Source organism: Priapulus caudatus, unplaced genomic scaffold, assembly GCF_000485595.1.
Source record: "Priapulus caudatus unplaced genomic scaffold, Priapulus_caudatus-5.0.1 Scaffold745, whole genome shotgun sequence".
Lineage (NCBI taxonomy): Eukaryota > Metazoa > Priapulida > Priapulimorpha > Priapulimorphida > Priapulidae > Priapulus > Priapulus caudatus.
Window position 1 is genome coordinate 75,523 of NW_014577806.1, and position 11,976 is coordinate 87,498.

Genomic DNA, 11,976 nt, shown 5'->3' on the forward strand with positions numbered 1-11,976 from the left:
GAAATGCCTGCACAGCCAAGCGTGTCGATCCTTGAATGCACATCAAAGCTACACCCTCCGTTCGAATTGTCCCTCCGGAGCACCCAGACTGGTTTGGGCAATTACTAACCAATGTACGCACACCGTTTGGCACACAGACGTTCTCGTCCCCAGACAAGTCATGAATATTTACTTTCATTTAGCCTATTCTGTCCCCTCTTTAAGAAACCCGCATGCACGTAATTGATAATTGCACAGAGGACACACGTACACTCTTGAAAATGACACGAGTTGTAAGCCACACACACACACGGTAATTACTATTAGTACAGAGTATAACGATACAGTGTGGCGGGTGCAGATAGTGCCTGTAGTCTGGTGCAGGGCGACCAATAAATCTTGCACAATGGTGTTTTTACAAACTGCCACTCTTCTAACATGCTAGCATTCTTATATTAGTGTCGGATTGTAAGAAAGTCTCGAGCACAATTTATTGGGTTCAATGCAGTTGCCCATCCATAGATCAAGGACCAAATATCGAATGTTTGCCCACCAGGCCGGGAATGTAGTTATTTATATGGCAGATTTTGTTATAGGACTCATCTAGTATAAGAACTGTTGTTTTTAACTTTTTACTCACGTTCATGTTCACATTATATAGTTATACAGCATGGGTACATGTGAGAAAAGGAGTCAACGGAAGCGACTGCATGTAAATAATACACTGTAATACACAGTCGATATAAACACATAAATACCACTTCCCGGTATTATTATCTACAGAGTAATAGTATACAAGCTCTATAGTTACTAAATAGTAGAGAATTCCTTTTCCTAATGCCTCATTTACGCTAATTAGAGATGCGACCTCGTTAAATGCTAGTTCGCGCATGTACGTGCTTATCATCGTTTGCTCTAGGCCTACTTGTAAACGAAGCGCGTAACCCGAAAATTTCTTACCCTCCTGCGAGGTACTTCCAGACAACTGGTGCCAGCGGGGACGTCGTGGTTTTTCTGTCATCGTCGAAAGATTTTTTCCCTTTTCTCGGAGACACTCGTCCCGGTTCCTTGGGGATGTCTACATCGCCATCATCACCGGTGGAATGCGACAATGTTCGAAAGAACCGAAGGAACTTTGTTCCCAGAGACGGCATGATAGTTACTTCGGTTCCTCATCCATCGACCACCTGAAAAGTTATCCAGAAGCACACCTCAACGACCGTTTGACTGCTCACGGGCTAGATAAGGAAGGGTGACAATCACCAACTAACAGTAACAGTAAGAATAAATCGCAGTAAGAGCTGGTCTACACTTACTAATCACCATGCTTCGCTGTGCACAGCTGCGCACTGACACTGCACGCTGATGCACGCATAACAACAGCAGGCATGTTCAGCAGGCAGCTGTTTTGTTGTGACCAAAGATTGGGACGTTCTCTTGTTACTCGTGCTGCGAGTGAGAAGTTTTAGAAGTGTTTCAGTGAGAATGAGATTAGAACAGAACAGAAGATAGAACAGAACATAGTAACCGCATCTGAAAATTACCCTAGTGCGTATTTTATCAGGCGCTAGTTCATGATGTTGTATATTTCATAGTACATAATCCTACATTAGTACATTTACTAAAAATAAAAATACTTACTGGACTTGAACTTCAACTTCAAGTGCACATGATCATACATGAGGCTGAGCATCGTACTGTGTGACGTGTCAGTGTGAGTGTGTGATTGTTGACATGTTGTTATGGTTAGATAAGTCGATAAGAGTCAAGACTATTATAACTTTTGTTACTATTATGATTTTTATAATATTTGTTATGTAACTTCTATGTAGGTTGTCTTCTTCAATTACGTCTATTGATCTCTGAACTTGTATGTTACACAACTTGTATGTTGTATGTTGTACTTGTATGTTACACAACTTGTATCTTGTATGTTGTACTTGTATGTTACACAACTTGTACTTGTATGTTACTGAACTTGTATGTATACACATGAGCATCGATCTACATTTTCTACTTTTTAACTACTTATTAGCCAGTACTAGTAGAAGAGATATAAAAGAAGCCATCCTGAAGAACAGGTCACACAACGATCTAACCCAACCAGGCTGTGTGACTTACGTCAATATACACAAGGGTCCCCTAACCCTAGCAAAGACCGTTTCTTGGAGCTAATAACAAAGATCATGCTTGCGTCGCTAGTCTTCCTCATGGCCATGCTCGTGACTTGGAAAGGTCCGACTGGTGTATACTCGCAGCAGTGGCCCACAAATGGGGAAGACAATGACGACATTATCTTATCAAGGTAGGTATATCCTTGTACCAACTTAAAAAGTACAGTTGCACTCTTCATAAATTTTGGTTGTCATTAAAGTGAATGCATATGAATAACTAAATGAGCATGCAATTATAACTCATTCTAGTGCACATAAATTACACATACCCCGGCCCTTACCCATTTGTAACTGTTTCATGCATGCAGTTTTAGTCAGAATTAAAATATTTTTGACAAGGTGATTTAGTAATATTTGTACTCTCGTATACAAGATAAAATAGGAATAGCGAAATTCAGTCATCAAATATGATTTATTTATCTACTAATAATAATATTAGTTTATATTATATATATATATATCTCTGTGTAAATGTTGATTGTGCAAAGGTCCTCCCTCCGGAAAATCCATGTTAAAGATAAGCGTGTGTTACTATACTTACAGAGACAGTGTCTGTTCCACCATCTTCGCCAGAATAATGGCAAGACCGTTGTTGACAGCGTTCACCGCTACTGTCCTTTGCATTCTTGTACTGGAGCTGCTCCCAACTATTTTATGCTGGGATGGTGCTGGCGGTCATCACATCAAAAAATTTCACCAATATTTTCAAACAATCCACGAGAAGCAAGATGAAGATCCAACTGTGTTTAAAACGTCAAGGTATATTCCCGACTGGGGCTCACATCTCCATACGTATGTCAACATGCAAAATTGTCTGCATTTATATTCGAGTCACATACAGACAGACTGTAGAAGTGCCACGATATGTGCACATATGCATTCTTTAGTATTTATTTTCTATTGAAAAAACAAGTAACTTCAGTGTGTATACATGGTTCGCACAGTCCTTGAAAAGTCCTTGAATTTGAGGGGAGTCCTTGAAAAGTACTTGTATTTAGTAAATGTTGATTTTGTGCTTGAAAAGTCCTTGAATTTCATGAAAATGTACTTGTATTTAGTAAATGTTGATTTTGTGCTTGAAAAGTCCTTGAATTTCATGAAAATGTCCTTTAATTTTATGGAAATGTCCTTAAATTTTTAGAAAGAATCCTTGCCTGTAATAAAAAGAAATTTTGTACCATCAATAATGTGCAAACCTCAATAAAAATTGCGTTAAATGAGCTTAAAAAGCTATAGACACGATAGACAGTTAAATGATGATCACAAATTACAGTAAGTCACTAAAATCAGTCAGTAAATCAAGGTATATTGTATAGAAGTGACAGTGTTTAGAAGGGTTTATTAATGTGATCCAGGTACGTTTTAGAGGTGACATGCAGTGATTAAGAATGGGGTTATTAAATTAATCCAGGTATGTTTTGTTCTGTGTATGAATTCCGATAAAATGTCTGATAAAATGTCCTTGAATTTCCGATAAAATGTCCTTGAATGTCTGATAAAATGTCCTTGAATTTCCGATAAAATGTCCTTGAAAAGTCTTTGAAACGTCTTTGAAAAAAATTTCAGTTGTCCTGTATGAACCATGGTATAATATAACAATACATAAAATACTATATAAGTATCATCTCGCAGCTTGCCCGACGATCTGCCTCGGCACATGGCGACGGTGGGCAACGGTTTTCTCGGACACGTCGTGTACGCAGACAACATCTACGTGAACGGCGTGTACAACGGCGCGCGTGGTGACAGCCACCGCGCCCGCGTGCCCTCCACCTGCGCTCTACGCCTCGCCGTCGACGGACACGCGGCGGCTTCATCGAGCTACGCTCTCGACGTGGGGAAAGGTGCGCGCGTGATCAAGGGGTTCACTCTTGTCTCGCTCTTTTATAGTTCAACATAGTTATCCATCATCTGTATTGTCTGTCTTTTGAAGCCATCCTCTTTTTTCATGGAGCTCATTGCTCTTCTATTTTTTTCTGTTGCATGAATTAAGTCATTCTCATACATTTTAGTGATAGAAGGGCAAATTTTATAAGTCATCTTTACCTAAGGCATGAATTGCTGTCATGTAACTTGTAAGAATCATACCATCAATGTGCTAACTCAATTCTTAAAAATCCATAGATAGAATGAAAGTTAAGATGCAACTTATGAGACTTTGTTGAGTGATTCAGATTATATGTGATCACACATATGTAAACACCTTGTAAAATACTATGGATTTTTACACATTTTAATAAAATTGCTGCAGTTTTGTGAATTGGAATTTGTATCGTAATGTACTATACTCCAAATCACCGACGTTATCTCGAGTATTATTTTGTTGTAGGAGTATTCACCGAGACAGTCGACCATGAAGATTTCAAGCTGGAATACAGAATATTTGCTCACAGGAAGCATACAAAACTGCTAGTATGCCAAGTATCTGCAGAGGCAAAGAAACCTGGTTGGTATTAGAACTTTACTTGTAGTTCATGAGAATATGAGAAGTTACGTGATCTCTTATTCAGTGTTATTATCGTTTGCCAAAATATTTCAGTGCATCAGGCTTCTTGCATTCACTCCTTGTAGGTCTTGTGCTATTAACAAACAACAACCACGGTAATCTCTCAGAGGACTTTGACATCATCAAGGATGTTATAGAAGGGTAAGTTTAATTCTATAGTAATGCAGATATCTTATTAGGAATTCTATCTACTTTTAATTGAGGAGTCAATTTGGGTGAGCACGCTTAGCTAAGGTGGACACCAGTGATAAACGATCTCTGACTTAATAATCATAAATTGACGTCTGAGTAAGCTTTCAGTTATTAAGACTCTACCAAACACTACGCAGCGAGGCGGATCCTTAATTTTACGTTTACCTTATCGTGTTCTCGATATCCTCAGTTCATCGGCAGTGGTCAGGAAACAACATTTAAGAACAAGAGTAGCAGAGGTGAGCCTTAGTTCCGAAAAAGATGTCACACCTTCAAACCTCACTGACGTCTATCTTGTCTATGATGAAGTCCCGGAGCGGCTAGAACTGCAGCAGGGGCATAACAGCTGGACGTGGATCACGGCTGAGATACAATAGACGAAAGCGGAATGCATGGAGTTGACTATGTTTGATACTCTCGGCAATATACTCAAATTGCAATAGCGCTTTTTTGATTTTCGTTTTTAGTTATTGATGCCGTCTGATGGTGGGACATCTAAAATCAAACTTGTATATAAGGGTCATTCAAGGGAAACCCCCAAAACTTGTCCTATATAGACGGGTATCCATACGATAGAGGTTTCACTGTATAACTGCCACTCAACGATAACACCAAATGTGTCCTTTATACGCAGGTAGCCGTTTTATAGAGGTGACCACTAACGCAGGTTTGACTTCACTATGAAATGGTTGTCAGCATTAACATATTAGTCTGTCTTGTACGGTTGCCCCCTGCTGTTTCAGCGGAGGCACACGGTTAATGAAGGGAAGCATGCGACGACACCAGGACGTGGTGTATTGGATTTCCCCCCGGTGTTTCATGCGGATGCATACGTAGGGGACGTGTGACGACCCGGAGCGTGCTTGTATGATTTATCCCTGTATGTTCGTGGAGCATACGTAGATGGGACTGCGGAGGACACCGGACATGTTGTATGGATATTCCTCCTGTGTAATTCAGCGGGTAGCCGCGCGTACGTAGAGCGGAGCATGGCGACGGAACCGACTGGTGTTGTATGAATTTCTCCTGTGTTTCGGGATAAGGCATACGTACAGGGAAGTGCCGGACGACAGGACGTTGTTGTTATTGATTTTCTCCGCTGTGTATTCAGCGGAGGCATTACGTAGTAGAGGGACAATGGCGACACGAGCACGAACGTGTTGGTAATGGATTTCCCCTCTGTTGTTCAGCGGATGGCGTACGGTAGGGGACATTGCGACGACACCGTGGACGTGTTGGTATGATTTCCCCCCATTTTTTTCAGTGGTAGGCTGTAGCGTAGTGGGACATTGACGGACGGACACGGATCGTGATTGATATGACAGCCACGTGGCCGGCTGGGCGTGAGAGCATATGGGACACGTGCCGGGCCGCAGTAGGACGTAGAGGTTGACACACTCGGCACAGTCATCTACGGTATGCCTTTCTACTACCTGCTACAGCTCACTGCCCGACGTGCCGCGAGGTCCGCAGAAGTGTCTTGTCTGAGCGGCCTCAGCCCCGGCTCACTGTGTCAATGGCTGCCAGATAGCGCGATCGGAGGTGGAGCGTATGAGCAACAGTGAGAACCTGGTCAGCATTCACGGCTCGTCTGTGTGAAAATATTGAGACTTGCCACAGTTTATCAACACGCCCTTTTATTTGATGTTCGCTTTTCGTTACTGTTAATTTTACTACTAATTAATAATAAATATTTTGCGATGAATGTTTAGATATATGTGAGAGGTAGCGATTGATTCAGCTTAATAATAACAACAACCTTTTCTGTTCAGCATATCATAGTAACTAATGCTTAGTTATGCACAGCAAATGTTCTTGCTGTAAGTGCTAATATTTATTTATTTATTTATTTATAAGTTTATTGATGTGACAGGACTATCAGGGTCACATATTCTGGGACCAGGAGACATGGATGTATCCACCTATATTGATGATGCAGCCACAGATGAGCAGACTACAGCTGAAGATAAGGCTGGAACATCTGCAAGAAGCACTGAATAAAGCGCAGAACTATAGTTATAGTGGAGCCATGTTTCCCTGGGAAAGTGCATATACAGGTATATGACAATACATTACAGTTCCAGAGTAGAAAGTAAAATTCATTTCTAAATAGAATTAGTTGATTTTACCTGTAATGTTGCACGTTAACACAGTATTTCCAGATCTAGTACCATTCCATTCATTATGAAAACTACCAATAGGAGATAATATTATTTATTTGTAACCATGAAGGTGATGATTTAAAACCTGTAACCCCAACGTGAGGTTACGTGTAATGTATAGTGTTATCTTAGTATCTGTCTCATGACATTCACTATGCTTCTAGGTGTGGATGTATGCCCCTGGTATCCAGCAGTTGCCCTAGAGCAGCATGTGACTGGTGACATAGCGTTTGCCTTCTGGCAGTACATGCACATGAACGCAGACAAAACGTTCATCAATTCTGCAGAGGATCTCATCATGGCAATCGCAAATTTCTGGGAGAGTCGTGCGCTTTACAACAAAGAACGAGAGCAATATGAGATACATGGCAAGCACTTTCATTTTATTTCACTCAACACCATAACACTACTGCTCGCGAAGTGAGCAAATGTAAATATTATATACTTGCTGCATTGTTGTTGCAGTGATTGTCTACCCCTATAACATGAACCATCTGAATTCATTTAGTACAATGCTATTAGATCAACCTACAGTGACAGCATATAACACGACCTAGGATTTCATGGATGCATATTGTACTATACGACTAGATTGATATTAGCACGTGGATATTGAAGGGCGGAGGTTCTTGCTTTTGGCAGACGTGATGGGGCCGGATGAATGGCATTACCCGGTCAACAACTCCTGCTACACGAACACCATCGCACAGATCAGCCTGCGACTTCCCTCGGATGCCTTCCCAGACTCACCGCGCCTGAAACAGAAGTGGATAGACATTGCTGACCACATGTACGTGCCCTTTGATGCAAAGATGAACTACCATCCACAGCACGACGGCTACGACCCTTATTATGACGACAACAATACTGACGACACAAGACCAGGTTGGTGCACAGGTGTAGACATCTATTGGCAACCAGCCTGACTATAGAGTTATGAGTGAATTTACGGCAAAAATTTCTCCAGCCGTGTCAACATCGTAATGGTGAGGGAATGAGCTCTACTGTTTTCGAATTTCAGACTTTATGGTGAAGCAGGCAGACGTTGTGCTACTAGGATTTCCACTGATGCAAGAGTCTGATGAAGTGGTGAGACGCAATGACCTCGTCATATACGAAGAGGTATGTGGTACATAAACAGAGCAGAAACCAATATCATATGGATACGTACATGTATGTGTACGTATCTGTGCATCTTAAACAATCCACAGAATGGGCACACACAATCAATTTACCCGCCACCTTCATCGAATGCCGTTTATGAACCTTATGTTGCTTGTTTTGCAGCTTCATGAAAGTTACTAAGCACATTCATGGTAGCTGTTTAACAACTGGATGGTGGTTATATTTACTAGCACTGCATGATTGTTTGCTAGCTTCGGGCCAATTGTTTACCGGTCATGTGATGGTTGTTTAATAAGTTTACATGGCTTTTTACTAGCTTCATAACTGTTGTTCACTAGTCTGTATCAGGGTTTGTTAACCTGTCTTAGTGTAGTTTATATAGTGTACGTGTTGTACTCTATAGATATTTGTTAAAGCTTTACTATAGGTATATTACATGTCTACTCTGGTCTCGTTCATATTGTCATTGGGAATGTAAACGCAGGTTACAAGCACGAAAGGGCCAGCAATGACATGGGGCATGTTTGCCATTGCCTGGCTGGAGCTGAGAGATTATAAGAAGGCTGAAGAGTTATTTCTCAAGAATCAGCAATACACCGTAGAACCGTTCAAGGTATGTGCATCTCTCTCTCTACGTCTCTCTCTCTCTCTCTCTCTCTCTCTCTTCTCTCTCTCTCTCTCTTTACTCTCTCTCTCTCTTTCTCTCTCTCTCTCCTCTCTGCGTCTCTCAGCTCATCCTCATCTCTCCACCGTCTCGCTCTCTGGCTTCTGCATCCTCGCATCTCGTCGCTCTCTTGGTGCCTGGTCCTGTGTCTCCTCGCTCCATCTCTTCGCAGTCTGCTCTGTCTCTCGCTCTTTCCTCCCTATCTCTGGCGTTGGAACGAGTCTGCGGGATCGCTTTTTTCGTCTTTTTCTTTTTTTGTTGTTTTTTTGTTCTTTTTATTTTTCTTGTGTTTGCTTCGTTTTCTTTCTTTTTTTTTTCTACGCCTCGCTCTCTCTGCTCTCTCTCTTCTCCTCTCTCTCGCTCTTCTCATCTCATCTCTCTTCTTTTCGCTCTTCTCTCTGCTCAGCTCTCTCTACTCTTCTCTCTCTGTCTCTCTCGTTCTGGTCGTAATTCTCATTTTCTCGTCTCTCTTTTCTTTCATTGTTTTGGTTTTCCACCACCTCCTCACCACCCGTCTCTCGTTCTTCATGCGTCGGTGTGTGTCGCGTCTCTGTGTCTCTTTCTTCTTTTCGTTCTTTTTTTTGTTCTGTGTTTCTTATCTGGGTCTCTCTCCGCTCTCTCTCTTCCTCTCCCTCGCTCGTATCTCTCTCCCTCTTCAATCTCAGCTCCTCCATCTTGAGTTCTGCTCCTCTCGTCTTCGACTTATCCTCTCATTTTTTACTCTCTCTATATTTTTGGTCTTTCACTCTCTATTATCTTTCTTACCTTTCTCTTCCTTACTTATCTTCATCTTCTCTATATTAATTCGAATCCCAACTCTTGTTACGATATGTTATGATATAGATATAAATTGGCAGTTAGGGTCATAATCAACCCCCTTTGAATGGCTGGTCTGGCTAAACTCCAGTTACTGTGACAGTTGTGAGGATTCTACATGCACGGGGTCATCTTTGGTGGTCTGATGGGAGGGCTTCAGGATCAGGAGTGACAAGCTCGACTTTGAACCAGTACTGCCACCTGGAACCACTAAGTAACAACACTAAATCATTTAGCAGATGTGTTAGTGTATAAAAAAAAACTTAGTAGTAATTTAGAATTCCTGTTTTATTGTTTATCTGTAGGAGCTGCAGTACAATTATGTATGTGACTGTGTGCCGCCATCGAGTCCCGGAAATGTTCTTCATATTACTTTAATAATATTTTAAACATAGTCATTGACCAGTTCATTGAGCAATAGCAAATTGTTGGTGTGACACATTGTTCATATTCTTCACAGACTGGTGCTAACGCACTTGGACTATAAGCAAGGAAGCTTTACCTTCACCATAACTAAAGACGTTGTCAGTGTCAGTATGCTGGAATCTGGTGGTCAGGGGTTCAGCTTGTATGTGTATGAGACAGAGAAAAATCTAACGTTAGAGGTGGGTTCATTACTCTATGTGATATCGTTAATTGCTTATAATATTAAATACATGCATTTAATTTTGTTTAATTAATCACTGCTGAACTTTGAATTATTAGTCAATAGTAATAGAAGGGTTCATATTTATATTTACCTTAAGTAATCATTTTTGAGGTTCTGATTTACCTTTGTTTAAATGTTTTATTTACCTGAGTTTATTTTTTATGCATGTGTGCGCTGCAAGCACGAGTTCTTGCGTGCATGCATGCTTGTGTGAGTGCTTGTGTGAAACACATGGGATCCAACCTGGTGGACCAATATTGGCCAAGTTCATCTAAAAATTAATGGGATTTTTTTACAGGTGGGGAAACCACTGGATATTCCCAGAGCCAAGACGGCACTAGTACATTTGGGTGCATTGAAGAAAACTGGCTCGTCATCTGTGCGTACAGTCTCACTGGCTGTTGCCGTAGCTGGTGTTCTGGCTGGCTGGATACTAGCGGAAGTAGGATTATACTAGTAGAGGTTATGAACCAGAGGTCCAGATTTTTATACTGAAATTCTAGCAGGCCTGTTGTTATGTTTGATGCTGCTACTGCTACTGCTGGTGGCAATAAAAAGTGGACTTTTATGTTATTTTGATAAAATCGTGATATCTATGAATTTGAGTTTTCATGGGATTTAGAAAAGAAATGCAGAATTTTGTAAAATATGTATATAAACGTTCACCTGATCAAACCTGTGATTGTATAAAATAACATTAGTCAACTCTATTTTGGAACAGAGTGAAATATATGGTTCTTTTAAGTCAGATAGTCCATGGGTTGGAATCTAGGTAATTTGTAAATGTAGGTAATGGGTTGGAATCTAGGTAATTGTAAAGGTAGGTTTTTCTAACCTGCAATGATTAGGATTTTTTTTAAAGAAATTTGATGTTGAATGGTGCATTCTGATCCAGACTGATATTAAATTCACAATGGTGCTATAGATAGAGGATTGTACTGATGACACAGTAAAATGCTATCATTTGTGTATCTGTTTTATCTACACAGGCAAATATAAATATCTTATTTTGGATCAATGAATGTCCGATTGTTATTTATCGTGTACTGCTTTGATATGTATCAGAAGTAGTTAATAGAGAAATTCCCTATTATCTACTTCTGATATGTATGTAACCAAGATTTTCTTATCTAACTGCTAAACACGTGTAAACAATAGAGGACACGTGACGTACACAAGGGCATTTAATTAATAATGATGTCTATTTAAATGTATCGAGAGAATAGATGTATTAAGATATATAGATATTTAAATAAATTGTACAAGAGAGAGGGGGAAATCGCCCGCTTTTCCTATAATGTAGTGTAGCTCAGGGATATATGAAGCAGTTGTCATGCATTCCCTGTGTGCGCCAAAATCAATATTTTCATGTTGAAAGTATGAATTAAATTCATGCTATACGAGTATAAACGAATATATCGTATATTGAATAAGGTATATATTAAAATTGAATACAGTGAAAAGTCACTCCTTACTATAGAATCTAATGTACGTATGTAAATAAATAAAAAATATAGACATGGGCATGACCGCGAGAGAAGCGCATGGTAAAATCCGAAACAATTTTCAAAATGGGGAGGGGCATGCCCTCTAGAGATGTGCAGAGTAAGATCCAATCTAAAAGTTTTACTTTGGCCGCAGCATATCGCCACAATTTTTCCCTATGCCAGTATACACACAGAAATGGCGCGCATTTATAATTAGGAGAG

The 11,976-nt window shown here is 40.4% G+C and overlaps 2 protein-coding genes across 2 annotated transcripts; both read left to right on the forward strand.

The window, feature by feature from the left end:
* Positions 1-1,701: 1,701 nt before the first annotated feature.
* LOC106813247 (acid trehalase-like protein 1) lies at positions 1,702-5,228 on the forward strand. The gene is made up of 6 exons (XM_014817337.1): positions 1,702-2,284; positions 2,697-2,912; positions 3,786-3,997; positions 4,483-4,599; positions 4,725-4,800; positions 5,042-5,228. The coding sequence occupies exons 1-6, from the start codon at positions 2,166-2,168 to the stop codon at positions 5,226-5,228; spliced, it is 927 nt and encodes a 308-aa protein (XP_014672823.1). The 5' UTR covers positions 1,702-2,165.
* A 789-nt stretch (positions 5,229-6,017) lies between these two features.
* On the forward strand, positions 6,018-11,037 carry LOC106813248 (acid trehalase-like protein 1). Its single transcript, XM_014817338.1, has 9 exons — positions 6,018-6,089; positions 6,725-6,908; positions 7,178-7,381; positions 7,656-7,898; positions 8,035-8,135; positions 8,623-8,751; positions 9,771-9,832; positions 10,079-10,223; positions 10,566-11,037. The coding sequence occupies exons 1-9, from the start codon at positions 6,018-6,020 to the stop codon at positions 10,722-10,724; spliced, it is 1,299 nt and encodes a 432-aa protein (XP_014672824.1). The 3' UTR covers positions 10,725-11,037.
* The last annotated feature ends 939 nt before the right edge of the window (positions 11,038-11,976 follow it).